The following is a 24,290-nucleotide window of genomic DNA, read 5'->3' on the forward strand; positions in this document are numbered from 1 at the left end:
TTGTAGCCAAACTCTGAATACAGCCCATCTTCTTTCACCTATTGTAATAATATACTTGTGCATAATGTAATATATGTTATAGAATCAGTAGCTAAGTGCATAACATAATATAAAAAATAGGTAACACTATAGATCAATATATGACATGCCTATCTATTTTAGTATGTTTTCTTGGTACAAATTATGACAGAAATACAGTAAGTCAGTAATTTCAGATTCCTTTGCATAGACATTGTCACTGTAATTTTGCCAGGAGGGAGATAATAAATCATACTTTTCCATCTGACTGATGTTCTGTTTCCCCTGTCTGATTTCAATGGCTGTATGCTATCTTCAGTGCTGGCATTGTTCATGGCTCCTTTTATTAAAGCACAGGCACGTTATTGAAATTTCTTTTGTATTATGATTTTCTAGCCGTACGTGAAATTGCAGAACACACAAGAAGAAGAAGAAGGAAAAAAACCCAAAACCCGTTTGTTTGAGTCATAGTAGAAAAAAAACCTGCTGCACACATCTTGGAGAGAAAAATGCCAATATTAAAACCTGGGCCCCATGCTGGCTTGGGTTAGTAATCAGCTTCTTGGAATTCATGAACGAAGACCTAAAAACTACTAGTGATTTGGATGACTGGTTTAGTATACTACCAAAAGGTTTTAATAATGCTAGTTCTTGCAATGATTAGCTTGCCGTGATTTTAGCGTGTTCCAAGGTTCCCCAGGAAACGGAACACTCATATACTAGAGGAGAAAACTCAGTAAAGAACCTTCCTTTTCTCCCCGCTTTGTTTTTCTAGTGCCCTAACGAAGCTCCTCAGATTTAAGGTGTCGTACCTCTGTTCTCTCACGCTGATGTAAAGCACAGCATCCACAGTCCAAAACTGCAGCAGGACAGTTCAGTACGGCTGGGCAGGGCTGGGGGACTCAGAGCAGCCCACTGCACCACCCCAGGCGCCGGGGGGTTGCACACTTCTCCCTCTCACCTTCCCTTTCAACCCAGGGCTGCAACAAACTCTTGTTTTTCACCTAACAGCACCACCGCGTCAGTAATGCTTTGGGAACGTCCCAAGTGCTTCATTCATATTTTACAAGGTTGCACTCCCAGGCTGGGTAACTAATGGTCAGAGCAAGGCTGTAGTTTGCACCACTTAATTTCTATTTCTGGCATGGTTCTGGGGGTGGGGAATCCTTTTTTGGTTTCATTGTCTCCTTTTCTCCAGTGACAGAACGGACGCACTGCATTTCAGGGACTGAGAGATGCTGGGATAGCCGCTGAATACACTCTTGCATGTGCTAATGCCTTTTGATGAGAGGTCTTATTTTGTTAAGTTATATTGAGATAATTGCATTAATAAAACATTTTTTAAAGAGCATTAACAAAGGAGAAGGAGGTGCCACTATTCCGAAGTAAAGGTTTCCATAATGAGCTGAGAATTAGTACATGATAATGCTATGCTTATATAGTCCTCATTTATTTTGGATTCTGATTATACCCCGAAGATCCCTGTGAGAGCTGTGATCCCTACTGTGCAAAGTGCTGCTCACGAAGACATGAAGTCAGCGAGATACAGAAGCCCTAGCTGAAGGATTACAGATGATTTGTGGACAAAACAAAGCAATGAACTTAAGATATAGTGGCAGGAAACATGGGAAAGAAAAATAAAGTAGAAATCCAGCAGTGAAATCCTGGCTTTTTTCAAGTCAGTGGAGATTTTGCCCAAGAATGAAACTAAAATTTCTCTTTTTCTGTTTTTTTTCCCCCACAGTGTGGAGGCCTGGCCAGGGGCAATGGGTTGTTCTACCATCCCTCTACACTTGTGCTTGCTGCAAGGGACAAACATTTGGGCATCAGCTATGGACATTTTGAGCAAGGAAGCGTTTGGGAGGGGAGCAGTGAAGTTGGAAGGGCGGAGAACAAGGAGCTGAAGTCACTGGAAAGGGCAGGCAGATGAAAGGCAGCAGCAGAGGTTAATTACTGGCAGAGCCAACTGCTGGAAGAAATTGCAGCTTTGTGCGTGGCAGAAAGCAGGGCGGTCACTGAAGAGCACCCAAGAAATGTCTTTGATGTTCAGAGCTGTTTCCAAGCTCAAGTTCACAACTGCAGGTTGAAGCTGCTCTTCTGACATGAATGTCACCAGGAAGGCCAAGCTGTGATGCCAAAACCTCTCGTGTTCCCACCCAAAAGATAACTCACCCAGTGTCCTGCCAGGCAAATTGAGACATTTCAACGTCTGTGGCTAGAAAATTTCTGCCATTGGCTTTCAGAAAGATGGCACCATGCTACCAAAAACCTTGTCCCCGGGACTCACTCTCCTGCAGGGACAGGGAGCAGTTCCTGCCTGTAGGGTCTAAAATGAAGAGAATGTTTCAAGAATGTCAGCTTGACAGTCTCTTATGAACCGATCATCCATTTCCCAGCAATAGTATTTTGCTCCATATTCATATGGGCCCATAGAAGGTTATTCTGGATATGCCTATATTGGCTGATGAGAGATCTAGGAAGTTCACAAGTGATTACGGACTTTTCAAACTGACAACCTAATAATTTTCAGAAGGCTCCTCACTGTGGCTACAAATGTACCTTAAACAACACTGCAAATTGCATTTCTTAAATGCGGGCAGGCATGTGCTTCTCTCTCAGCAAGTTATGCAGGAGAGTAAAAACTAATCAGCACTTAGGAAAACTGTTGTCTCACTGACATTTGCACGATTTCTCCATAAGCTGCCAATGAACATCCATCATGCTGGCGGTACACCGTCTCCTTAAGTTTACATAAGCTGCTGTCTGGGAACATTCATTTAAAACACAACCATGTATACTTACAATAACCGAGACCGCGCTCAGAGTTGTTATTTGCTTGTTTTCTCTCTCTGGGAAGAAAGGGGAGGGTTAACAACCTCCCTGAGAGATCTCTGCTAGTACAGGCGAGCACGGAGCACCTGGGACTCGGACCTTAACCTCCAGGACTGAAATCAAAACATGGCTGATGTGTGGGAGAAAAAGCAAGCTGCTAAGTGACCCCAAGGGTCTCCGCCAGATCTCTCTGGAGAAAACAAGACTGCCTGAGACTCGCAGCATCCTTCACACCTTCCCTGCAGCCACCACAGCTGCCCATCGCACCGTGTTCGCCTCTGAGAGGGACCGGAGGAGACCCAAGAGACCAGATTCGCGGCTGACAAGGACAGAAGTGGAAAATGAAGTTGGGAAAGAGATAGAGGGATCCCAGTAAAAGCCACCAGACCTCCCCTTTCTCCTGCGTACTGCTCCACTGGAGTCAAAATCCTGAACACCAGGCAGCAATCTACATATTAAACACGTTTGAGTCACATTAGGGAGACTGCACTGACCTTTTCTGCGAGGGTTTCCAGGTGGAACCACAGCCTCAGGCGAAGCTGGGGATAAGTCCCAGGCAAACCAAGGGGATGAGGCAGGCTCCGTATGGGCAGCTGGGGCTCGAAACCCACAGAGATCTCCCAGGAGCCATAACAGAGCTATGAAGATGCTACATGGGGTTACTAAACCATCTGTCAGGGACACAAGGTTTTACCAAAGGATACAAGAAAAACTACTAATGGGTTTAAATTTACAATTGAACTTCAGTTCAGCATTTCATTTGTACATGTTAATGACTTAGGGGCACAAGCATAAACATTTGGACAGCTGTCTAAGCTAGATGGCTTGTCGTTATGTTTATATTTTGCGCTTATGATTGTTATGAGTAAAAAAAAATCAGAGGTATAAGATCAGTTCACTAGAAGAAAGCTAAATACTCAAGAAATGGGTCTTTATAACTACTCCTTTACCCTGAGATAGTCACAGTTACTGTCAGTGGTAAGAAAAAAAAAAGATTAAATCTCATTTGGATGTCTCACCCAAAACCTAAACAGAAACCTAGAAACAAGACAGGAAAATTCTCTCAAATGGAAACCTCTCACAGATTTTGGTATCCTAGAGGAAAAAAAAAAATCCTCATTTGTGAAAGACCAGGCAGTTGAAATTTCTACAAGATGAGTCAGTCCTGGTAATACTACTAGAGCAAGTATGAATGTTTGTGTGCACACACACACAGACACACACTTGCAAAAGCTTTTTAAATGGACTCTATTTTCAGCTGTAGCCAAGCAGCACTTCTATAGATGATCATTTGGAACCTACGTATTAGCAAAAGTAAATCAAGTGGGTAAAAGGGTTACGAGCCCACATAAACCAGTGCCTCCGTTTCCATTGAAAGGAGTCTGGTTTCGAGTCAGAACAACTGGAGAAAGCCTCTCCTCTTTGGCAAAGACAGACTTCGATGTGTGTGGAATGGACTTGGGACAAGTTTGCAGATCTTGTGAAGTCAACAGGACGAGGGTAAAGCAGAGCTCAGAGCCTACAAAACCTAGGGACTGCTCAGAGTTTCTTCTGCGGAGATAGCAGATAAAATCTTTGTTCAGTTGAAGTAAAAAGTAAAATGCTTGGATGCTTCAATGAAGTCAAGATTTTACTTCATAGCAGCAGTTTCCTGCATCCTGAAGTTCTCTCTTTCCTACAGCATTTATAAACTCATCGTTTATGGGTGCTCCTTTTTTTTCCCCAGAACACCCCTGGAAGTGCACAGTAATCTTCTATTGCCTGAATCTCTTCCACTACTTCGAGAGAAAAAAGAGTTTCACTAGTTCACTATTCACTATATTCACACTAGGTAAACACACAGATTTTAAAAAAATTGGTTTCTGCCTTATTCCACAAGGTATTGAGCTCTCATCAAAACACAAGTCCAGGTCAAAAGCTCGACTGTCAACTAAATTAAGGCTGAAGGATCTCACATTAGTCCTGGACCAAAGGTTACCGTGTGCAAGAGTGGTGTGCCACCATCTACTTTGTGTTTCTCAGAGGCTGCTGGAACTTTGCTTTCCACACAACACCCCACGTTTTTTGAACACAGCGAACAATGAACCAGATTGCTCTAACTCCCTCTAATAGCCTTTCTTCCCTAAATTCTGTTTCTCTATCCTTTAATCTGTTATCAGGGTGCAATTATTTCTTTCAGGACAAGTGATTAGTACTTTTGTATTTCATTCACACGCAAAAGACACTTTAATGAGAAGAGCCATCTCATTATTCTCCCACTGAAATCTCTCCAAAAAGAGTCCTTGTAACTTTTATGTAAGAACCTGACCACGTGGCAAAATTGCACCTCGGCGGGACACTTCCATCACCTGAAAACACAGCAGTCAACATGGGACCACTAAAGCGTGATTGTGGGATGAAGCTGGGTTCGGCCTTCCTATGGCAAGAAGAAACTGTTATTTAAGCAGTTCACAAAATCAGCATCTTCACATTCCTCAGCAAAGCAAAGAAGAGAACAAGTTGATCAGGATGGCCCTCAAGGAGATGTTCCTCATATACTTGTTTTGCCTTGTGACTATGACATTAAACTGACTTGCCCATATTGAGTGATTGCAGTTACAGATGGACAGAAAAAGATGAATATAAACCATGCATGACAGAAGAAAGGAACTAAATACTACCTTCACTGAAAATGACCGTATCTGGGAAAAAGGAAATTGTGATCTATGTTACCGAGAACTTGTAAAGTACACAGATCTTTATGGAAGTATTTTCATTGTCAGAAAAGAAAATATATTGGCAAGTGTATAATGAGATCAGGCATACAGCCACCAAGAGTTATAGGCTGCCACTAATTACGGAGGTACGAATCTTAAAGCCATGTGACCTGGGAGAACAAACTCGTGTAAACCTATTGCCTTTGCAGACCCTGTTCTTCATTGTGAAATGCTATTTTCCTTAGCAGAATTGACCACAAGCAATCAAACTCATTAGAATGAAAAATGCAGGTTGTGTAAAACGTAATGGTTTTTGAAAATCTGGTCTTACTTTTAAGATGTATTCCAGAAGGATTTCTTTACAACATTCCCAATAGGAACTCAACCATTACAATTAAACCCCATACTTCTTACTACTTGAGATGGTCATCTGCCTAGAAATTCATCTTCTGCTGTTCTAGACAGGCTTATCACAGCTGAAATGAAAATATTAAATACAGCTTGCAATCTACTTACTTGCATTCTCATACAGTTATGAGTAACAATTCTCAGTACCATGCCACCAATTTTTGCTATCCAGATTGGAAAAGGGGTTCTTAAAAAGCTCTCAGTATTGGTTTACAGACACCATTGGTAGTCCAACCTGATTCATGCTACGAGCAAAGAACAAGTTTGTCCAGAGTAGCAGATTCAGAGGGCTGGCATTTCATGCGGGGACTTTTCACTGACCATTGGCCCTCACCTGGTGCACGCGAGGGACGAGGTGGCAGCTTTCACATTAGCCAGACCTGCATCGAAGCTAAAAGGGTCTCTAGCTAAAGCTAAAAGCTTTAGCACCCATTAACAGCAGTGAGAAAATACTGAGTGCCTTTGAGAGTCCCCCAAAGAAATACAGTTCTTATAGCACACTAATATTAAATACTGAAGAGAGGGTTTCATACCTTAAATTCCTCCAAGATTTTGTAATTTTTCCCATGATATTCACAAAAGTTTTTCACTTCTTTGCATTCTGGACAGCATCCATTGTGTTCCACTTTTGTACACTTTGGGTGGATTTTAGGGCATTCTGGTTGATCACAAACAGGTCCATCCTCAGTACAGACACAGGGACAGTTGGAATGTCCCGGGAAAAACCGTTCTCCCAGTTTGTACACAAAGCCACTGTCATCTACACAGCCCTTCCCTCGGTAGTCATCAAAGATCAGATTGTCATTACTGGAGGTCTGGTCCCCTTCGTCGGCAGGGTAGTCTTCATGATTGATGGCTGCTGGAGTGACCAAAGCGGGGATCACAAACAGAAGTATCCAGGCTTCATGGATATGAAGAGCCATCCCCCTCCTCAGCTTCTCCATGGGATCTCAATGCCAAACAGAAAGAGCTGCTTCCATAGGGAGACCAGTGTTGTCTGAAAACAAATATTTTTAAGTGAGAACTCAAAATTCCAAGGAATATTGACTTATAAAGGCCATACTTTCACCCCAGAATAAATCAGTGCTTGCAAACTGCACAGATAACTATCACTGTTTCATTTGAATTAAGCCTCTTCTCAATTATTGTTAAAGAGAATAAAGCACATGAAATGCATAAATTAGACACACGTGCCTGTAAGCATATGCCCACAAAATCTCTCTATAGAAATGGTGGCTCACAGAATCATCTAATTTTTACTTTCCTCGTTCGTGCAGTTGAGTTTTCTGATGCATCAGAAGTTAAACTAGATGCCCGAAATGACATGGTGATGGGCAGCTCAGAGGGACTTGAACCTAAGTTTAAGCATGGTCTTAACCTCTTGCTGTAGCCACTGTCCCTCCATGCTACATACGGTGCACAGCCCACTTCATTAAACTGAGGTGGGAAACCTGAATTGAAAAATGAGATAAGCATAATCTGGAGGTAGATCTGCATCCAGTAAGAAAGGTGGTGCTTGGTTATACTTGGTTTGCGAGAGGTGGAACAGTACAGAATGTTTTATATGGCATTTCTGAAGAGGAAGAGGGACTACCTGGGCTACCAACACAGCCCAGCCGGCGGCAGGTCCATATAATCCCGGCAGAAGCGAAGATGTAATTCTTCTTCTCCATTATTCAGCATTTCAGTAATTCCCAGAGAGAAACACAGACAGCAGGATGTTAAATGCCTGTGTAATGCATGGAGCCGCTGCAAAGGGGTTTGTCTGATTAAGCTGGAGCCTTGCTAAAACTTTGGGAGCCATGCAGCATGGCCCGACCTTTGGAGAGCTCTGCTGAAACGGCCGAGCCAAGGACTGACCCAGACAGGGAGAGGAGCTTTGCACTGCCCCCAGGAGAGTCAGCTCCAGGCGAAGGCTCCGTGTCTGCCCTGGGTGTGCCACTGGCTGCCCGCGGTGCCACATCGCTGCCACCACCACGCCGTCCTGCCGGCACGCCAGCCTACAGCCCGTGCAACCCCAGCAGCAAAATGGTTTCTGACCTCTCTTAAGGGAACTGGGCAAAGTATTACAGGAAACTTTTAAATGAGATGAAACATTGGCATTGCATGGATTGAGAACGATGGAGGTAGTTGCCGGCACACACCAAAAATAGACTGTTTGGATGTGTGTGTCATTCCTTCCCTTCCTCCGTTCCCGTAGCGTGCACACACAGATACACACGGTATATACAAACAGGCATTAACCTACACACACAGGCAAACACGAACACCCCCCCCCCCCCCCCCAGGTATTTTTTATGTTTTGGGATTTTTGGTGGACTGCAGATGTTCAGCAATTAGTTCTCCCTTAATTGAAGCAAAAAAGCAGCAGCAGGAGGAGAAAGCTTTAATCCTAGAGAAGCAGCTAAGGGATCCTGTTGACAAAGCAGTTTTTCCAAAGCCACAACAGAGGGAGACACCGGATATTACACAAGCTTTATCAAATTCAAAAGATATCTTCTTAATTTAAGTACTAGCTACGTTTCCATCACAAGGACTATGCACCGTGTTACTACTATCAGCAATACCTATTGTAACACGCTGTTTGGGAATCGGGTGATTCATGCAGATAGGGCTGCTTTACGGATCTACAGAGCAGAGATTCTTGCCCACCTAAATGCTACAGGTAGGTTGCAATATTGCAGATTGGTGGGCATTTAGGGGGAAAAAGCAGAACATGAAGCAATTCATGTCTGAGGAAATGTGAAACAATCAAGAGAACGTGTTGAAGTTTGATGAGGAAGCTCTCCAAATTAAAAAAAAAAAAAAAAAGTTCTCATAGATCATAAATAAGACCACTACATTGTGCTACAGTCTGTAGTCACCCGAGATGTCCCACAGCAACTCACGAGCACTCGGCTCAGCGGCGATCCTGGAAATCAGACAGACTGCAGACGTCTTGCACGGACAGATTTCAACAAGTAAACAAATGCTGTTCAGCTCAGAATTAGTTTACAGCTGAACTTTCTCATCATTTCTCATCGTGAGAGAGGCCAGGATCGTAGGTAAGTCTCTGAGTAACACGTTTCCATCCGCCTTCCCTCACCCCAAGTGAATAATTTACACTTACCTAAACAGGCTCGACCTGAAAGCTGGAAGGGGTCACAGGCCAACATGGACTAAAAGGTTAGAAAGAGATCAGCGAAAGCAGTTCCTCCTAATCACATTTTCAGTGTTGACTCACGGACCATCCCTTTTCCTCCACCTCTCATCGCAAAACAGGGGAAAGCGGCAGCCCAGCAACCACAACATGAGAATTAAGCTTTAACCCGGCGCTGAGGATTCAAAGCCAGCGGCGGCGAGGCGGTCCAGAGGCAGGGATGCCGCGGAGAAACCCCGATGCCAGCAGCACAGTCATCGCGGCGAACTTGGGCTGGATTTCCTCAGGTCTTGGGGCGGGGGGGGGGGGGGGGAGAGAAAAAAACCCCATCTACATCCCCTCCCTGTGCCCAGCGGACGTCTTGCGAGTCAGGATTTGCCACGGCGGGGGAAGGGGGGGAGAGGGGGCTGGTTAGGCTGTGGGCAGGTGGGAGAGGGAGGGCGGAGGAGCCCCGCGGCCGGCGGGCGGGCAGCCCCCGCGGCGGGCCCCGCTCCCCTGCGGGGACTCCCCGGGCCGGGGGCCGGGCATGCCCGCGCCGGCCCACGCAGCTCCGCGCTCCCTGCCGATTATTAGTATAATTAATTTTGGGAGGAGGGGAAAGAAAAAAAAAAAAATAAAAAAAGGGAAGTGCGGGGAAAAAAAAAAACCCGCAGCGGCGGAGCGGTCAGGCCCCGCGGCCTCAGCGCGGCCGCGCCATGGCGCGGAGCGGCGCGCGCCTTTCCGCGGGGCGCCGCGCTGCCGCCGCGCCCCCCCCCCTCCCCCCCCCCGCTCAGGCCGCCGCGGCGCGTCCCGGCCGGCGCCGCTCCCCCGCCCGCAGCTCCCCGCCGCCGCGGCCGCCGCCGGCTGGGGCGCCGGCTGCCCTCACCGCCGCTCTCCCAAACTCCTGCTCATGCCCGCTCTCCCGGCGGCGTCCGGAGCGTTTGCTGCAGGGAAAAATCCCCCCCTGCTGCATTATTAAAACTTCACATCTTCCCACAGGCTGGCACCGGGGAAGGGGCGCCCAGCTCTCGTGTCTCGTGTTGTGTTACATTAAAAATCGCTCTCCTTGCAATTCGTCTGCTCTGTCATTAGGCGTCATTGTAAAGCTATTTCTCCAGAAACCACCAAAAGAGAGATTCTTGATGTTCGGAAAAACACGGTGTCAACAGAAAGAGGGAGAAATTGGGGGTTTTATTTGGATAAAATTCAGAATACTACTCCTTTCGGGCGATTATTCCCACTGCAAACATTAACCGTGAAATCACTTCACTGAGCCCTCGCTGCTACGTTCTCCAACCATTTTTTCCCGTAACGCCTTGACGTGAAGGTTAGGTTAAGCAGCGTGCTGGTCCTCGGGTCCGGAGACAAACCGTACCGTCGGCACCCCCGGAGAGCAGCTGCTCTGCCTTGTGGGCGAAGAGAACGCCGTGCGCTTCGCCGCCGTGGCCCTGCAGGCTGGAGAGCTGCCCAAACCCAAGTCGCAGAACCTCAACGGATCCATCGCTGCTTGCCAGAGCCACGATACGACCTGAAATTCAAAGGAGAGTTACCAAGGTTTGCAAAGGCAAAGCAGGAGAGCGGCACTGGGAGTTTTGAGATCGTTCCTTTAAAGACACCCACGTTTGCATACTCCTGGTTTCTGAGATAAATTATCAGAAAGTTGGACAGATCAATAATAATGAGATTGGATTTCGGAGTGATTAAGTGAATCTGGAGACCCGGGCATGTAGGAGCACAGCTGTTTTATTTCTATTTGGACACAATTGTTCAGGGCCAGATTCCGACACACAGACTGAGCACCGGAGAAGCAGATGCTCTTCTGATACCTGGAGGTATCAGCATCAGACCACGTTCTTAACGCTGCTTTGCTTGTACAGCGCTGTAAGAAACGAAGACGCAGATTTTCAACTGAATTTCAGGGAGGTCAGGCATCTGACTGAACTGAGTGCCTTGCTCCCTTATATCCTTATGGAAAAAAACAACCACAATGAAATTGTTAGTATAGAATTGGGTCTAACAGTAGAAAAAGGAGTTCCCGGTTTCCATGTGTTTATTTATGAACTAAACGGACTCAGTTTTCATCACTCTCAAGGAGGCAGAATGTGTTTATAAGTTTATTACCTTCCTGCTTAAATAAAAGCAGAGGAAACAGCTGGTAAGTGATACGTTTGAAGCACCTTTTACTTATCCAGCCACCAGATAAAGACTCTCTCCTTTTAGAAATTAACTATAATAATCATGAGTTTCACGTACGAAAGGAAAAAAAAAAAAAAAAAAAAGAGGATCAATACGTTCATTTCAAAGCTGATGTGGTCCTCCCAACAACGGGATCATTGTACTGCCAGTCATGATCTTGGTCAAACACCTTGTTCTGTTAGAAGCAAGTTCAATATACCCTCCAAATGATTACAGCTCTTTTTATGTATCAGGATTTTCTCTCTGAAAGCAAAGACATCGCCAGCAGAGGAATAATTAATATTGACACTGACAAAGTCAATCTGGCACCAAGGTCATCATTTTGGGGAAGATTATGAAAAACAGTTGATATTTTGCTGTTTTTAGGCATACAGGTTATTTGCCAAGAAGCCAACGGGAACGTATTGCCCAACAGAAGTTAGTATGGGGGAATCTGTCCCAGTTTTAATAGTATGCAAGCCACAGGGCCTTGGGTGTGCCTACGTCATGTGTAACATTAAAATGTGTTAATGTTAAACATTAACATTAAAACCTGGATGTGTTATCCAGGGAATATATTGTCCCTCCATTCAAACTAATTCATAACGATGATGTTCTCCGCTCTGCTCATCGAGATCCGATGGCTTCATTTGACAGCCCGGGAAGCAAACAACTGCCATTTTCTCCATTTATTACAGGAAACACATAGTCTGAAACACCTTACAAATGCATTGACAATATTTAATCACAACTTATGCTTAGCGTGGTCATGGATATTTGTGCAAGAAAGGGAACTAGAAAGTAGAGCTAACCATGATAAATATGCCCTATTTGCAAACCTTTGTAACTACCCGGCTGCTTCTTCTAGAACAAAGCCTGACACAGCAAAGATCTGTAGGATGGATTAGAGTGTCCAAAGCAGCAGATGTGAATATTTATTATAAACTCTCTTCCAGCAAGTCTTTGCTGACAGAAGCATTGCATATGGATTTCACTTGCAGCCAGACTCTCCAGGCAATCGCTGGGATGACTTCTCTGAGAGCCAAACAAATGCCATTTTGCCTGGAGCCCTGACACCGCAACAGCTGGGCAGGGGGTTAATGTCACTTTCAGCTTCTCAAAACCAGTAACAAACCCACTGGTGACAAAGAGAGAGGGACGGAAAGGAGAAAAGATTTGGACAACTGCAGTTCACTTCCAGAAAGTAAGGGCAGGACAGAGTGAAAACAGACAACAGCTTCAATGGCTAATTCACCCCCCCAGTTTGGCAGCAGGGCAGGAGCAGACCCCAACACTGCGTTTTGCCAAACTCTTTGCTAGATAAGTCATATGCCTGAAGCAAAACAATAGCACTCTCATCTGTTCAGTCTGTGCCAATATTCCGTGACGGTATCGGGAAATGACAAAACCAATAAGAAAATAGGAAGGGACAATAAAAACCAGCTAGCTAGGAGGTGCAGTAGTGAAGTGCACGTGCCTTCATCGCTAGTACATCCTGGGGAAAGGCTTTAGGGGTATGAGGCAGCCCTGGTGAAGAATGATTCCTTTCATATGAATTTTTGTTAGCTGAGTTATGATGTGTTACTATCGTTGACTATGAGCACAGCCACCTCCTTGCTCGGTAGCAGCAGGATGCACAGGCAAACGCGTGCGGGAGGGAGCGAAAGGGGAGGGGAACGCACAAAATGAGAACATCTCATTTCCGTCACCCTTTATGTCAACACTGATCTACGCGCTCATAACAATTTGCTCATTATAATGTAAATTTACTCCCTCCTTCTTTCCAAAAGGAGATGTTTCGTTTTGGAAAGAGGGAACAAATTGTGTTTTATTGCTCTTTCAAAATGTTCTCCAATTAGGAAAGCAAACAAAAACTATTACATAATTGTCATGCAAAGCTCTGTTTTTATGAAGGATACTTACTTGTGCACTAGCGAAGGCACTTTGATACAACACTCAGAGGAAGATAAAAGCCTGCAGATAAATTTTTCTTCATCCCTTTGCCCAAACTGTCAGGTGGGGCTGGCCTGTGCAAACTCAGGGAACTCAGCAGTTACGCTGATTTGCGTCGAAACGAACAGTTTCTGCTTAGAAGATGCAAAGCCTCAAAGACTCTGACCTCTAGATCTCACAGCCTCTAGATCTCCACCTCACGAGGCTTCCAGAGAACCGGCTCTGGATCTGCTGGCGCACCTCCCGGACGGGCAATACGGGGAGCTAAAATGAAGCTTTGCTCTGGATGGCCTCATGCCAGTCCTGAGCTCATCCTTCTTCTTCAAACTGGCAGACAGGAGTGATGACAAAGCACAGTGCCACGACAAAGAGACCCTACAGTAGCAGCCTTTGTACTAATTACAGTTGATTTGCTGTTGGCCATATCTAGAACATAGGTACTAATTCTTCTGATGTACCCCTGTTATGTCCTTAGAATAACATAAGCTCTGACCATCTGGTCACTTGCTTCAAAAAGCATGCAGCGAGTGAGAAAATGTAGAGAGAGGAAGGCAGCGAAGGCAATGGAAGGTATAAACAACTTCTGTGCAAGCAATCGTTAAGAGGGATGACAATTTACCCAGAAAAAAATATTTGCACACTAAAATGTACTTGGCTGATCATGCTTTTTCCATATGCAAACCTCAAGCTTCAGTCAGCCCATGGTATCGCCACTGTTTCCCTCCCTGGGGCCCCACAGAGAAATCCAGAGCTGAGCCAGACCCCAAACTACCCCCCAGGTGGTGTGGGTGAAACATGGAGTTTCCATCAAAATGCTAGTCTGAATCCCAGCTAATCTGGGAGCTGCGAGGCAGCCAGAGAAGCTGTCGGAAGCAGCGCAGAATGGGACATGGTATTTCTGAACCGTCACCTTTCTTCTTGGACAAAACTGAATTTCCTCTGAGTGATCACCGCACTTCAGCTCCCCTTTTTTCCCCCAGCATTTGAGTAAGCTACTGCTGTAGGTTTCCAGTCCCCGTGTACTACAGAGAAAAAACTCTGTTCCTAGTCTCAGGCGCACTACCTCGCCAGGCTGCCATTTCCAGAGTGGCAATGCTCTGGGTTTTAGGCATTGATTCATTACAAATGCAGTGCTGTTGTTTGGGCTGGAAATACATTTATACTTCACAAAACAATAAAAATCACTTCTAGGAAAACTATTCCTGATACTAAAACCATATCCCTACATTGTTTTGAAACCAGAACTGAACCCTAAAATCAATTAGTACCTCAAAAGATGCGATTGCTTTTAAGACATGTACCCCACTTTGGAGAATAGGGTACTTAAAATGAATTATCTTGTATGGAAATCTGGCACTGTAGATTTTCCAAATGTACATAAAGTTCTGAGCCTAAGAAAGGACATAGCCATAAAGTGTCAAAAGCGAGAATCTGTCAAAAAAAAGAAGTAATTTTACTGGAGTCTCCACACTCACCTAAACATGTGAGCTTAAAATCAAAATTATTGCATTCAGTGAAGCTCAGTTATGTTACATGTAAGTAAGCAACATGCTTTTTCTCATCTGCAAGGAACTTTGCATACCTATGCTGCTATGTAGATACTAACAAAACCAAAGCCACTCATGTGAATACAATACGAAATCCATCTCCTAATTTGAACTGGTGAATACATTTAAAACAGTATGTTGAAGCAATCTAATTTGTTACTGCATTTCTTCGGAAGACAAAACTAGACAAGATTAATTTGCTGGGTTGATGGAACCATACTACTTGGGGTAGAGGGAACAAAACCTGTACTTGTGAAAAGACAGTTTGACAATTTATATTCTGTAAGAGCCTAACAGAAATCACAGCCATGATTACCGTCTTCTTTGTAAAATGAATTTTGAGTGAAACCTTGCCAAGACCACATTAAATGCTGCTTTACTGGTTTATGCATTCAGACAGCTGTAAACAGTGTTTACACTGCTTAAAAAGCAGACCAGTTTACTGGTATTGGGCTCTGACAGTCAATAAATGATGCTGGCCAAAGCCTTAATATTGCAGCTAGAGTAGCCTAGCAGCTTAAGTGTTAATAAAATAGTATTGTAATAAAAGTCGCAAACTCCACAACTTACTGTAGCATATTAGGCTGAGATATTCATCCTGATAACTAGCACTGTTTGTTATCTCAGAGGAGTTTTTTTTTTTTCCCATAGACTGGAAGAGCAGAGCAGAACAAGGACAGTGAAAGATCGAAACCTCTCCTGTCTGTTCCAGCACCTCTCGCTCTCAGAGCAAACGGACTAGTCGAGGTGCTGGATTTGGACAATTGCTTCTAATAAAAGTATGGCAGTTATTTTAGATTTGCTTGTAAATAATTCAGATGTTGTAACTTTCCCAATTTAAAAACACTTGCACTGCCTAACCGTAAGCAAAGCATTCATCTTCAAAGACACAAACCCAGTTATTTCTTGTTTCATTAAAATTATAATCTTGCATGGATTTAAGAAATTCTGTTTATCACAACTGCATAGAGGAGCCTGAGACCATTACCAATGGCAGAGATGAAATAACATATCAAAGAAAGAAAGAAAAGCTTTGATCAATAGGGAAATGATTTTTATACACATCAGAACCAATTTAAAGAATTCTCTAGGATCAATTTAGATAGACAGAAATGCTTCTCAGCATTTATTACCTGTGGAGGGAATATTGATCCTATTCATTGATTTCTCCTATGCACGTAGAGCAGCATCTGGTTTTGTTGTGTGTTTTTTTTAAAGAAAGATGACCCAAATTGGAAAGTATCAAGAAACTACTTATATTTTAAGGACTTACATTAATGGTTCAACCAATGCCGTTACTCAGAACTTTTAAACTCTGTTCAAGAATAGGCAAAATGTAATTTAGCTTACTTTTGGCACATGATTGTTAGTCAGTGAAATATATTCTAAGAGAAGGGTTTTTTTTGAAACGTTACTTACCAAAGGCTACTAATTCCTTACATAACACATTGTACCAAACATATTTTCTTTCCTGTTCCCTTTTTTAAAGGAATCTCTCTTCAAGATAATATTATGAATCACACAGCCCTACTGGATTGCATTCTCTCTGAATTAAGATCTTCTGTCATTACTGGAGCTGCAACCACTTGCATCATCACGCCGATCACTCAACCTACAGGGTCTCCTAGGAACAGGGCACCTCTCAGGCCATGAATAAAAGGCAAAAACACCCAATCCTTGCCTTGAATAATCTGCAGTCTAAGTATAATTAAAAAACAACCAACCACAAGAAATACAGCAAATAGATCAGGGAGGACAAGGCTACAGATAATTACAAACTTAATTAGCCATGATCACAACTGCCTTGCCATAGTTAAATGTTTTATGGGCACCCTGGCAGCAGGAGAGGACTTCTGTCTGAAGTCATGTCTATGCACTGCCCCATGTAGAGGTACCAGGTACTGCTCCCTGTACAAAGCTAGTTCAGGTGTACAGAGCCCATCTAGAGCAGCGTAGCTGTTTCGCTGCACACCCCACCCCCCCCACCCCCCCCAGCCAATACGACTTGCTTCTCAGCCTGGACACAGCATGGCATGACAGTGGCCTCCGGCTTCTGAGTTGGCATCACCTGGGCTGCAGAGAAATGCTAACTGGATGGGCTTGGATCCTTACCTGGGAAATGGGAGGAAAGCACTGAGTTGTTTTACACCAGCTCAGGATCTGGCCCACAGTTTTTACTTGGTATGAAATTAGACAAAACTTTAACTTTGAGAAACCTTTCTGAGGGGGGTAGAAAGGCAGATGGAAAGGTTGCCAAACACTACAATCTAAGGTTCTTCATGCAAGTGTTACTGTGCTTGCCTAAATAAGAGTAAATAAAATGCTTAACAGATGCTGCAAACTATGATTGCAACGGCTGTAGATAAAATTCATTACTGTCACACCAAGCAGAATGTTATTTACCAAGCAACTGATTTCACCATACAATAGATGTTGTACTTTTTTTTTTGTTCTATAAACAGATTTCAACAAATATAGCAATTATTTCTTGTATTCCAAATGTACACTATGTGCTGCTTAGGAATGCACTTTTTTGACGTTGTTATAAGTCCTCCATTCTGAAATGTGAATAAAACGTCCTAAATATTCTTGTCTTGGAAATAATGGTAACCCTCTCCTCCCTTGGCATTCCCACGGTGTTTGTTTAGATCTTTCATGGGAGAGGGCATAGAAGAATAATCTTGAGCAGGTTGTAATTCACTTGCAGCCATTTACTAAATATTCTCAGTAATGGAGACCAAAAGGCAAGCTGGGAATGAGAGGAGAGGTCCAACAATCTGCTGATACAGGTTTTTAATATATTGGTACCAAAATAAAATCCTTTTGTCATTCTGTAATGTAATGACTTTTTTTTCCTTTCTCAGAAGTATTTAAATAGACGGAGATTTGGCAAAGTGTATTAGGGAAAATTAGCTCATCTCAGTATGCACTTAAACTCGTGACTCACTTTATGCATGTGAAGTCATTCAATTCAGTGTAATCATGTGCTTAAATGATGGCAGGATTGGGGCATCACAAACAGATTCATTATTACAATAATGAGTTACAGCACAAGGTCTTACAATGAACAAATTCACTTTTATGTGGCTTTTATCAGCACACTAACAGAACTTTTAAAGAGAAAGGCAGCTTTATACACTGAGTAGGGGCATATAATGCATGTTTCCTAGATCCAAGTATTAGACGAAGATAGTAACAGGAAAGTAAGCGCAGAGAAGTTTCTTAGACAAATAGACAGTTATAAAGGTGGACGTGAGTCCCCAGGAACACAGGAAAACTCAAAATATGCAGGCAGGATGTTAACAGAAATACAGTTATTATCTTTAAAAATCTGCGTATAGAGATTTGTCCCGGATGCGAAGTGAGTGTGCGGCTTGATATGGCCTTATGTATTTTCCTCAAAAGAGTAAGGGTGTGGAGTAATGTTTGGCCAGTGGAAAAAGAGGACTTCTCTTAACTGCTTGCTGTGTGGAAAATGTGACCTAGATGAAGGGGCATTATTTCCAGAGCTTAAAGAGATCGCAGAACTCGACAAATCCTTTTTCAATCAAAAAATCACCAGAAAGTTACTCAGAGCAAAGAAAGCATTTATCTGATAGAAGAAAATCCTTTATATAAAAGAACTTAAAGCCTTTTTATAAGGATTTCTAGACCCAGACCATTAGTGTAAAGCTACCTTTCAGCTGGACTTGAGCTTGTTTATATTAGATTTTAGTTGGCCTTTTGGTAGCATTAGGGATTTTCAAAATAGTTTCAAAACAAACCATAAAGTATTAAAGCAGAAACTTTTGGAGAAGAGTCTTGAAGATGTCAAAACCTTTCTGGATGTGTTAATGAGGCATGCTTGAATATATTCAGAATACGTCCAAAAATAATATATTGAGAATAAAAGGACAACAATCTCCATCTTCGGTCCAGGACTGGAGGCTTTTTCATGAAAATTTCTACCAAAGAAGAGTAGTTTTGTGCATACAATAGGAACATATTCCTCTAGCTTTCAGTGTTACCTAGAATATATATATGTGGGCACATGTAGGTCTATGTTTCCAAGTGAATCTACCTGGAGGAGAAAAAAGGGTGAGGAACAAGGCAGATGGCATTCTGGCAAAAATCCTTGGACTGCTACCAAGTGTGGGACCTTGGTCCCACTGAGCTCTTCTGAAATCTCAAATCCCAAAAGGCAGCGTTTGGGTTTTATATCGCCATTAAAGGGGAATGCGTTCAGCGACGCTGCATCAACGGGGAGCTGCCTGGAGCCTTGGCAGAGCAATCACCTCCTCAACACTTGTTGGCTGAGAAACTTCAGAGAAGGTGGCATCAGTAATGTTGTTGCTGTAGCTGTGCTTGGGCTGCCCAGGGCAACATCATGACAAAAATGTCGAATTTTAAAATGCTGCATGAGGGGAAAACAATGGAGGAAAAGAGTAAAGATCAGTATCATCTGATGATCTTCAAAAAGGAATAAATCACCATAAAATTATCTGCAGAAGTTGCCAAGCTGAAGCTCTGCTTACAAAGAAACTTTCTGAAGGACTTTTTATGAGATGGCAAATGCTCCAGAGCACAGTTAAGGTTCACACTAAAATCTTATTCTGAAGAACAAGCTTTTTGCTTCTGTTAAATTTATATATTGGAAGCAGCGCATCAAGTACGGTACTGTGTGTAATATTATCTCCATAATACATTAGCTGGTTTCTTGGTGTTTTATTAAGAGTCTGAAAGCAAAAAAAGTCGCACTTACGTTAAATAAAAATTTTCATTAAGAAAAATAAAACTTATTGATGGGTTAACTTAGAAAAATTAAGTCACAGCAAAACTGCTGTCACCACAAATTGAAATTTATTCTTGTTTCTGCTACAAGTGAGGTCCCTGAATATAGATGTGGGTGCAAAACCATGCTTTCCTCTGGACTTCCTACTTGACTGCAGCTGTATGTATTTTAGGCATCGGTATGTCTCATTTTTAAGAATTCAGTGAAGTTGAGCAATGTATAAAGACAAAAAAAAATTCCAGGTATGCAGGAGCATAGCTCTGACTAATGGAAACACCGTTCTAAAAGCATTCGGAGAATAGAAGATAACCTTTTTATAAATATTCTATTCTTTCTCTTTTCCCCACTCTCTATTTTCAGATGCCTGCAGTCATTCAGTTAAAGCCTCTCTGATCCTCCTTCCTTTCTGAAACGATAAGATGGATATGCTTGTGTTACAGAAGATGAGACTAGGATGTGAACAATGATTTATTTTTCCCTTGGACAGCATATGCATCATCCTTTCCATTAACTCTAAAGGAATGACCAGATGCGTAATCGTTTTTTGACACAGAGCGGGATTCATCTCATCTAACCTTGCCATCCCGAGACGAGTAGTTAGTTCATCTGGGCTCCTTCTGCAGCTCCCAGTGAGAAAAACTTCTTTTTCAAAGGAACTCACCCTGCCTCTTTTAGACAGCTATCGCAGGTGATCGTCTCTGTGCACTGACTACAGAGGGACTCTACGTAGCTCATTTTCAGACAGCTGAGGCAGGCTGAGATTAAATCCCACTCAAAACTTGTAAACAGGCACCTCAAAGAAATTTTCAAAAGAAATTCCCTAATTTGCACTGCTGGCAGACTTGTCTATATCACAGCTTCTGAAAATGTAACTAGGCACCTGTATGCATCTCCAGGTGCTTAAATACCATTGCAAGTCAGGCTTACATAGGCAATGACCTCTATTAAACCCAAGTCTTAATCATTTGGTGCAACTCTCATGCTGTGGCAACTATCCATAATTGAAGTAGCATTTAGTAACAAAGCAGATCACGTGCATCGTCAACATCTTGTAACCCTAATAACTCTGAGGTAATGGACTTGTCTCTGCTATATTTCTAAGCTTATTGAAACGGACTGTAATTAGCGCTTCCTTTTTTATACAAATCTCTTGACCCCAAGAGCCAGCTCTTACACCACAGCTAATAACCACTGCAGGTGATCAAAGCCTGAGAGGAAGGTGGACTCAGACAAAAGGGTTTGCCCACGCAGACCTGGGAGCCAAACTTCAGTTTACTTCTAGACTTCAAGCAGGAGGCATGAAAACTACCACTTCAGAGAAAAAGCACTTTTGGGGAAAAATAGTATTTATCTTGCTTTACTTCACAATGTTCTGCCTAAATGTTTTATCTCTGAACATGCTCCTTAAAGAGAAGTTCAGTGTCCTTATGAGTCCAGATCAGAGCAGAAGCTCTGGGTAAACACTGTTGATTCCTAATGCTTCTTGCACTCGTCAGTCTTTTCTAAGCAAATAAGATCAGGAAACACTTCTGTTTTGTCCTTAAAGCTAGTTTGTTGTTATCATTATTATTTCAAGCTTAGAGGATGATCTAATGTATGTGGATTCTGGTTTTTTGTCAAGCAAAATCCTTCCCTACACAATGCTCCCTGGAGAGGAAGGCTGATGCAGAGCTGGTTAAAGCACTGCTGAGGCGGCTGGGAAAGCGGAGCCTGGCTTGTGCTGTGTGTGCCTCCAGCTTAGCCTGAGGTTACCCTCCTGACTTTTCCGTGCCCAGTCTATCGTAGCTGTCGGGGCATTTTCTATAGTGACTGGAAAGAGATAAGTGGAATAAAACGTGCTCTGCAGGTCCCAACTCTCCATTCACCCCAGAGGTATCCCCGTGAGTAGCTTCAACAAATTACTTCATTTTTCAGTAGCCAAATAGATGGGTTCAATGCCATCCTTAATCTTCTCAAACTTCCGCTCTCCCAACTCTTAAATTGGTTTCTTCTGTCTGTTATAAACTTTTAAGGATTAAAAAAACGGTGATTTTTAATCCTAATCAATGCAGCCTTCAGATGTTGCCTACACTATCATGATAATTGAAGTGAAACAGAGTGTTACAGAATGACTTGTATCTTTCTTCCACATTACAACTAAATACTATTTTACTAGGGTAGTAAAAACAGACAGACACACAGGAAGACTCTGAAAACAAAACAAAAAAACAGGAAAAACAGGCTTAATAAAATCTTCTCCAAGTAAAAGCTCAAACAAAGAGTCTACTTTTAACATAAGCATGTTATTGTCAACAGCAGCATCTCTATTAGGCTTGTTCCTTTACCTAAACATTCCTATTACTGTCATTTCTCAGGGTTGTCATACTCACTGCCTTGACAGCACAAACACTATGCTGTAAAATCTGTCAAAGAGGCCAGTTGATTTCCTACATCTTCTGACACTTGCAGGTCTTTAATATCAGGCTGTCAGAACACCTAAGAGAAAGGCGGGCACTCCCCTGTTCAGGGCTGTTACTGTGACTACCATCACACGTACTTTAATCATTAGCCTTATACTACTATGAAATTCTGACTTTTATGCCCTCAGAGTCCCATGCTAGAAAATGCTGCTGGCATAAATCTATCGTAGAGGTTAGCTGGCTCACTTTTACCCATGGAGTTATATTTGTAAAATGAAGCCTTTACGTTTTACAAAGCTTATATAGTTTTTTCTTAAACTTTCTTCTGTGACTTTTTTTTTTTTGAGAGGGGAGTTGTAGTAGGTGTAATGATTACTCAGTGAACGGCGTAGGTGAAACTCAGCTGCTTAAAATAAACCTCTCCATTCCTGGACCATTTTGTCTTTAGGTATACTAATGTAGCAGATGAGCTTGGTGGGCAGTAAGTTTTCCGTAATGCAAAATTCCTTTGATTCAATATTGAAATGAAACCGAGGGAAGAACAACAAGAGTAAATCAGACCAAAACAGTCAACGGCCTTTAAATGTTTATGGCACTCACTTCACAGGTTGGAGGGTATCTGTATTCCTGCTACTGCTCCTGCTCTGCTGTTGTCCCTCAGTGACGCTGAACGAACTAGTTCCTGAGCTAATAATTATCCTGGGATAGGCCTTTTTGAATCTTTCCTGTTTTAGCATTCCACTTTGTATAAAAAAAAAAAAATAAAAGCTGGTAAAAAAGATTTTATACCCCCCAGATCCGGGTGCTGCCCTGAGATGTAGCAGTCTCTGCTATGACTAGCAGTCAAATTAATCACAAAGTGTGGCATGGCTCCACAGAAGCCACAGAATCAACGGATTTAAGAAACCCCATTGCAAGAACTAAGAGCGTGATAAGCAAAGCACATACTTCCAGGAGGTATGAGTCAGGTAAGCCGCCAGAAACCATAGCTGGATGTTCATGTAGCTTTAAGTGACTGTATTGATGCTCCAAGAGTTTCTAGTCACAGAGAAGGGAACAAAAATTTAGGTCTTTAGTACTTTAATTGCCAAAGAACATTTGCTGCAGGAACCTAATAACTTTTATATGCACGAATCCATGAACACTCTGCAAGAGCATTAGTGGAGAATGAGCAGACATGTGGCTGAGGCAGAGGTAGGACAAGTTTGGAGATCATTTCCAGTAACTGCCTTACTCCCTGACAGTACACATCTTTTAATTTCCCTGTGCCTCAGCTCCCCATCTGCAACAGAAAGCAATAACACTACTTTGTTCAGCTTATCTCCTTAGACCGACTGGGGCAGGAACTCTTACAACTTGCCCAGTGGAGCCTCTAGGCATTATTAAAAAAATCATAAATAATAACAAAAGTGTTTACTGCTGTAAGTCAACAGCAGATCTCCTGGCTACATGTGCACACAAGGCATGAATTGAACCATGAGAGCTAACACACGGTGTCGATTCCTTGGGCTGCTCCACTCCCACTGGCTGCCAAATTACTCTCACCTCTCATCAAGTAATGGCTAAATACTGTAAGGAAATGCAGTCTGGATGCTATTGCTTACAGTAATGAACGCTGCTGTCGCATATAACAAATGTTGTATGTCATAATGGCATTTATGACACTAATACGGAATCACTGGATAGCATCCAATAAAAATCTATGGTGAGGTAATGGGACGTAGCTAGAGAGTGTTGAAAAGGAATCCTGAGTTAATATAGTTCTTATACTTTTGGGTATACACAAAATATCTTGTAATACTATAGATAAGTGACAGTTAAAAAACAAAAAAGCTCACTGTAGGATCCATTAGACTTTTTGCAGATTTATGGCACTTTGAATGCAGCTCTTTACAGTGCTCCCTGCCAAGGTTTTAAGCGGGGTTAACACTTCTGACTGTTCTGTGGCATCTCCTATGCTTTAAGTGTCTGAAATATATGAATTGTTTTTCACTCGTCCTGGACTGACTGGTACATTACTGCTTTTATTCACAGCCAAAAACTATTTTTAATTCTTTATGGATTATTCATCCCTTGCCTGAGAAGCCAGCATAGGTCAAGTCTGAATGAGTTTGTCTCAGACCCTGCAAACTGACTGCTCTTTCAAGCCTAAGTCCATGACGTGTAACAGTTTCCAAAATGAGAATGTCCTACGACACCCAAGCAGTCTCCCATATATCAGGTTAAGATCTAAATGTGTCTTGAACTGTGTTCCTTTTCCTTGAATTTGCCATTTGCAATACTACTGATTGCTTAGAGATCTTAGTTGCTCTTTCCTGTGCTCGCAGAACCAGTTACACAATAAAATGATGGAGGCAAGGCTTTGTAAGTCCA

The 24,290-nt window shown here is 42.8% G+C and overlaps 2 protein-coding genes across 3 annotated transcripts in view; both read right to left on the reverse strand.

Annotated features, from left to right (window-relative positions):
- Positions 1-9,203, reverse strand: part of VWC2L (von Willebrand factor C domain containing 2 like) — a 53,950-nt gene extending 44,747 nt beyond the window's left edge. Inside the window, exons 1-2 of one of the 2 annotated variants that reach the window (XM_087733688.1) lie at positions 7,549-7,847; positions 6,488-6,951 (exon numbers count right to left, since the gene is read on the reverse strand). In XM_087733688.1, the coding sequence (XP_087589814.1) occupies positions 6,488-6,898 (411 nt within the window). In that variant the 5' untranslated portion in view covers positions 6,899-6,951; positions 7,549-7,847. Of the gene's footprint in view, positions 1-6,487; positions 6,952-7,548; positions 7,848-9,063 lie in introns of those variants that run through there. The other variant, XM_087733687.1, reaches the window with a different exon arrangement.
- Positions 9,204-10,359: 1,156 nt separating this feature from the next.
- Positions 10,360-24,290, reverse strand: part of SPAG16 (sperm associated antigen 16) — a 410,847-nt gene continuing 396,916 nt past the window's right edge. The window contains 1 exon segment of the mRNA XM_087731487.1: positions 10,360-10,600. Within this exon segment, the coding sequence (XP_087587613.1) occupies positions 10,401-10,600 (200 nt within the window). The 3' untranslated portion in view covers positions 10,360-10,400.

The sequence above is a fragment of the Nipponia nippon genome, unplaced genomic scaffold (assembly GCF_047370975.1).
Source record: "Nipponia nippon isolate SJK-2023a ecotype South Korea unplaced genomic scaffold, ASM4737097v1 scaffold_5, whole genome shotgun sequence".
Classification (NCBI taxonomy): Eukaryota; Metazoa; Chordata; class Aves; order Pelecaniformes; family Threskiornithidae; genus Nipponia; species Nipponia nippon.